We start from the raw sequence: 6,000 nt of genomic DNA, 5'->3' as shown, positions 1-6,000 counted from the left end.
GCCTTCAGTGACTGAACACACAGCCTGACTGCAGCGGTGCTTCCCCAGTGAGGTTTGCTCTGGGTATTTTCACACCAGTCCTTCCTAACACATCAGTGAGAGCTCACACTGAGACTGCAGCCGACACAGGTATTGCATAAATAGAAAGGAACGTGAGAGCAGTGATCTTCCCAACAGCAAACAACCCATTCCCCTCTCATTTAAATGCATTTTGCCAGCCAGACCCCAGTACCTCCAAAGGGAGTGCAAGGCATGAGGGTCTCTCAGAGCAACCCCTGGGGTTGTGTCAGTGGCCCCCATGCTTGGATGTTACCACTCCAAGATAAGAAGTGGTTTCTTGACACAAAAGAAATCAACTGGATTGGGTTTTCACTTACATCAGATTGGCGCCTCCATCCAAACCAGCGGTGATGCTGGGTCCTGGTTTGGGCTGGGATATAGTTAATTTTCTTCACAGCGGCTGGTATGGTGCCGTATTTTGGACTTTGGAGAAAAATAATGTTGGTAACCCACCAAAGTTTTAGTGCTTACACAAAGCCACAGGTTTCAGCTTCTCATGCTGCCCGGCCAGCGAGAAGGCTGAGGGTGCACAAGAATCTGGGAATGGACACAGCCAGGACAGGTGACCCAAACCTGCCAAAGGGATATCCCATAACTTACGGTGTCCTGCTGAGCAATTAAGCGGGGGCAGTTGGCTGGAGGGGCCACTGCTGCTCAGGGACTGGCTGGGCATCAGTCAGCAGGCAGCGAGCAACTGCATCGTGCATCACTTGTTTTGTGTATTCCTTTATTATCTTCCCTTCCTTTTCTGGCCTGTTAAACTGTATTCACCTCAACCCACGAGTTTTACCTATTTCCGATTCTCTCCCCCATCCCACTGTGGAGAACGAGCAAACGGCTGCGTGGTGCTGAGCTGCCCACTGGCTTAAACCACAACGGGCTGGCGAATTGCACAGGTGGAGCAAAGGCATCCTTCCATGAGCCCAGTGTGGCTTTGAGGGATCATGTGCTGGTTAAGGCTGCTGGGAGACTGGAGTAAAACAGCTTGGAAAGTACACATTGCCAAAACCATGAAGTTGGAAAACATTTGGACAGATATCAGAAGTTGCACACGACATTAACAGGGGTGCTGTTACTTACACCACCCCCAGTAAGCTGAACCTTGGGCATCAGACAGGGTCTTTCAGCAGATGGCAGGTGTTCAAAACACATAAAGGTACAATTGTTGGTACAATGAGGCCTTCAGCAGGGCTTTTAGATCTGCCTGCAGTCACGCCTGCACAGACCCAGCCAGCCAGCAGTGGCTAAATTCCCTTCACACTTATCCTTATGGACACTGCACGTTTTGTAGCTGAGCTGGGTGCACCCCCCGGGCTCCCTTACGACTGAGCACCGAAGTAAAATCAACGCTTGCTCCCTGCACCTGATCAGCCGCAGATATCACGAACATGGCCTCCCCGATGGCACTGCCAACGGCGATACATTGCTCACACGTAGCATTTGTACAAGATAAAAAGCGTTACAAATACTTCCATCCAAGAAGCCCTAAAAACAGGAGGGAAGGGTTAAACAAAGACTTTACCATCCTTCTCAATATCCAACTTCAGAAAGCCTACGTGAACAGATTTGATATGGGTGTTAGTCTGGAAATGAAGACCAAAGCTCATCCATCAGCCAGCCTGCAGATTGGCGAGCCCCATCCTAACGTCAGCACCCGGAGATGTCTTTTGCTTTGTTCTTCCGCTGGTATCTTACGTCCAGGGGATCAAAGCCCCGTTGGCTGGACCCGAACAGCGCCCAGAGAGGAGTCCTGGCTGTGTAGTCTGCTGCTGTGAACGTCTTCGATCCCCCACTCCTCTCGTGCTCTCGTACCAGCTCCTGGAAGCGCTCATAGTTGATCCAGGTGCACCACTCGCCGTCAACCTTGAACTGCGAAATAAGAGAGACATGTTACTGTGCTGCAGAGCAGGGAGTACCACCACGGCGGTGATTCATGGTGGGACAAGCTGTTGAAGCTGGGTGCGTATTAAATTGGTTTCCTAGCTGTAGTTTTAGTTTTTTTCCTTTTTTTTTTGTTTTTCTTTTGTGCGGCAGGTGGATTTTTTATTTTTTTTCCCAAATTTCTAGCCCCATTAAGGTCCAAGGTGAAGTCATCCAGAAGTTAAGATAACTTCCTTAAGAGGAAAAGGAAATCCTTCAGGCAGACAAATACCAGGAGCTCACTGTTTCTGAGCTACATTTCATCCAGGAGGTCTGACAAAGCAAATGCAGAAACAGGATGGCCACTTCTCTTACAGCTGTAGTCATTTAGCAGAGCTGTCTACCAGCAGATAAGCTTCATGAAGATTTGACTGCTTGGTGCCTTGCCTGATCCTTTGCAGTACCAGATCCTAACATTGTTTCAGCCCCACTTTGTATCCCAAAGCCCAGTTCTCAGGTGCAATTTCACTTACCAGTGCACTGTCGTTTATACCTTAGACACCTTGATTTGGGGAACTGGAGGAGTCCTGGAGACAATGTATAAATTTGAGCCCAATACCCAGGTGTCCCTTGATGAAGGGCAGGGGCAGGAGGGCTGTGTTTGGGAGTGGGGAAAGATAAAAAGGTTTAATGACACGAATCCTCTTTCCATACAAGAATTTTAAGAATTCCTTACTTTGACAAGTTGAAGCTGCGTTTGTCTCACAGACCTGCTCTGCTAATTTAGCAGCAGCCTTGACTGAATCCTCAATCAGGATTTGTCTGAGCTGAGAGCTTATCCAAAGGAAGAGGGAAAACATACTGGCTCCCCGATTTTTTCAAAACCTGATGGTTATGCATTTAAATGGCATTTGACTTTCTGCCCAAGAGCTAAAAGCTTTTTTGGTTGGAAAAACTGCTGATACCTGCAAAATTTTGAATCAAATATTGCCAATGTTAATCTCTTGCTGCCTGTGTAATTGCAGCAAATTGTTGCAGGAGGAGTCCTTCACCCAGAGCAGAGATGTGTGACTGCAGAGCCAGAACAGCCGGGAAGAAGTCTCACTGTAAATACGCTCGCCCAAGGCTCATTCTTCATATGCTAACGTTTAAACAAGGCAACACTTCCTTTCCCATGCGAGTGGCTGCAAATAAAACAACAGCAGAGGAGGCAACGCATCGCTGGGAAAGCAGACAGGTCCCCAACAGACCCAGCTTCAGGAGAGCTGAGCTTCCCTCCCGATGGGAGGTGCTAGATGACTTTGGCCAAGTCACCCAGCTCCCATCCCTCCGGTGCAGTCCTAACTACCAAGACTCAAACCTTACTGGCACGAAGAGCATCCCAGAGCAAGGTTTGTGCAGTCCTGCTCGCAGCCTTTCCCAGCACAGCAGCAGCTGGGGGTGCTGCAGGCAGGCGGTGGTGCTCTGCGGCCAGCAGAGACCTCGGGCTTGGACCCGTTCTGCCCACGGCACTCCTCTGTGCCTTCTCTCTGCTCTCCCATCCCTCTCTTTCTATCCCCAGTGCCTGTCTGGGAACATCATATGCCAAAAGCCAGGGGCTGCCGGGAAGACACTTGAACAAGTTCAGACCGTGCATCAGAGCCCTCCCCAGATTTGATTCACTACTGCTCATCAATAAATTCTCACACGAACTAAGGACAAAAAATTCTACAGGATCCAGCCACATGGCCTGTAACACACACAGCATGAGGCAGAGCTGCTTAGCACACAGCAAGTTGCTGAGCTTATTCCCATGACGTGTCAGAGCTCCTAACTCATCAGATGGGTCCCTAGACAGACTTGACGCCAACTAAGTGAAACCTTCTATATAAAGAATAAAGCCACAGCTGAGACTTGGAACCAGCTGAAGAGGTAATTTTGTAAAGCCCGTTTCCTTGAAAACCCATGGGATGCTCTTGTCTCAGGAGGGAAGGGGGAGCTTGCAAAGAATCCTTAACCCTGCAGCCAAGAGAGGCTGAGCAAGAGCCAAAGCCACGAGAGGTGCTCGTGCCACCAGGGGTGGCTGACACAAGGCTATGGGCTGCAGCTGCCATCCCCAACCCAAACCCTGGCGTAGATATGGGCCTCTCCGGCGTCTTAAAGCTAGAAATAGCACGATGGCAGCATACTGTGACCAGCAGAAGACACCGAGAGCTACTTCTAGAACCAGCCCCACTTAGATCAGTGCTCTACCAAGCCAGCCCGTGGTGCCCCAGCTGCACGCACCCCAGTTTAACGGGGCACACGTGGGCAAACCCACACCGTGCTGTGAAGGGGCTGGTGTCAGCGGTGCTGGTGTCATCCCTCCCAGCAGAACAGCACCACTGCCCACCTGGGGGTAAAAGCTGTCTTGCACAGGGATGAAAGTCTGACATGAGCTTCTGGGACACAATTATATGGCTTCTCTTTTCAAAGCAAACTATTTTCTTCATGCCTTGCCATGGCTGTATCTTGCTGCGTTATCAGTTCTTCTGTGGAGACGGTGACCTTCAACAAGGCCAACAGCAGGAGATAAAACCCAGAACCTCCCACCCACACCAGTGTCTGTGGGGTGATTTTGGCCACACGTTACAGAGCGCTCCTGCAAGCAGACCGTGCTTTTAGCAGCTCTGACGGCTCCAACAGACATGAGCCCCCATGTTCCCCAAACCAGAAGCACCCCGTTAAGCACAAACGTGCGGAGCATCAGGGTTTCATGACCCACAATTTGACAGCAGACAGCACTGAGAAAGATGGCACTGGGTGCTGCCTCTGCGCGAGCAAACCTTGAGCAGCACCAAAGCTCTGCCTTTCCCCAGAGCCCCGGCAGGCAGCACAAACTCCTGAGGCTCCAGGAGGACAAGTACAGCAGAAGCAGGGAGGACGCAGCTCGCAGGTGGCCCAAGTGCAGCGGGCTCGGACCCGCAGCCTCTGGGCTGTGCTTCTGAGCGACGTGAGGCTTGGAGAGGTGGCTTGGTCAGTGGCAGAAGGGGATATTTGCCCCCTCCTCATCCCCTTAGAGTAAAGCCCTACATGTGCTCTCCTGAGGACAAAATGATGGAGCTCTGGTTTCATCAGATCACACCAAACCCATGGCTACGTGAGCCGCAGCCGGTCCCACCAGCTCCCGGAGGCAGCAGCTCCCAGCAGCCCAGCCAACCCCCCCGGCTTGCACAATCGCATTGCTCCACAGGTGTCCTGAACGTTGGCTGGGGCACCCAGGGGAGATTCTAAGCCATTTAATTTGGACTCGATATACAAACGTGCAGCTCCTGACACAGCTGAGCTACTGACGCTGCAAACCACCCGCTGCAGACCTGCGCAACAAGAGCTCCCGCAAGAGCAGCCGGATGCAGGCTGCCTGGGGTTGGTTACAAAAGCAGGTTAAATACTGTTAAATATTTGTGGGGCTGCAAAACAACGGCAATAAAATACAAAGAGATGGGAACCATCCTTTATTCTTGTCATGGAAACCAATTACTTCTGCTAAGGAATAAAAACCAAACTAACGTGGGATAGGGGAGAAGAGCCTCAATTGCCCAGGATTTACAGATCGAGTTTTAACAATTTTATGATTATTTCACAGATAATGGAAGATTTAAGACTCAGAACAGTTTCACAACATCCATACAACAGGTGAACCAATGATAGGCATCAGTGTTATTTCAAGCTAATGCAGTTGGATGTTTTATCGAATTTTTCACTACCTGGTTAAGTCTTTTAAGGTGATAAATACATCGGCAAAAGACAAACGGCTGAAACCCTCCCCTCGTTTTCAAGTTAGCATCATAAAAAAAGAGCAATAAAGCTCCTTCAGTGGCTCTGAGGCCAGGCTGTGCTGTCTGGAAAGGCAAACTCAGCACCTCCCGAGGGCTTTGCTCAACAGCGAGGTGATGCCGGGGCCAGCGCTCGCTTTCCCCCAGGAGTTCTCGTCCCCAGGTCCCCAGGCTCCCACCGCTGCTCGCTCCGGTCAGAAGCCGCACTGGTGCCCAGCTCTGCAAAACCCTATTTCTGCAGATCCTACAGCTCGTGCAAGGAGCACCATAAGGAACTCATAATGGC

At 50.7% G+C, this 6,000-nt stretch overlaps 1 protein-coding gene across 2 annotated transcripts in view; it reads right to left on the bottom strand.

The window, feature by feature from the left end:
• Positions 1–1,086: 1,086 nt before the first annotated feature.
• LOC118254048 (S-adenosyl-L-methionine-dependent tRNA 4-demethylwyosine synthase TYW1-like) overlaps positions 1,087–6,000 on the bottom strand; it is a 110,635-nt gene continuing 105,721 nt past the window's right edge. For both annotated transcript variants that reach the window (XM_035559016.2, XM_035559017.2), the window contains one exon: positions 1,087–1,929. In XM_035559016.2, the coding sequence (XP_035414909.1) occupies positions 1,708–1,929 (222 nt within the window). In that variant the 3' untranslated portion in view covers positions 1,087–1,707. The remainder of the gene's footprint in view (positions 1,930–6,000) is intronic.

This window comes from Cygnus atratus, chromosome 20 (genome assembly GCF_013377495.2).
Source record: "Cygnus atratus isolate AKBS03 ecotype Queensland, Australia chromosome 20, CAtr_DNAZoo_HiC_assembly, whole genome shotgun sequence".
Taxonomy (NCBI): Eukaryota; Metazoa; Chordata; class Aves; order Anseriformes; family Anatidae; genus Cygnus; species Cygnus atratus.
Note: the sequence above shows the minus strand (reverse complement) of the source record. Positions and strands in the feature narration are given on the sequence as shown.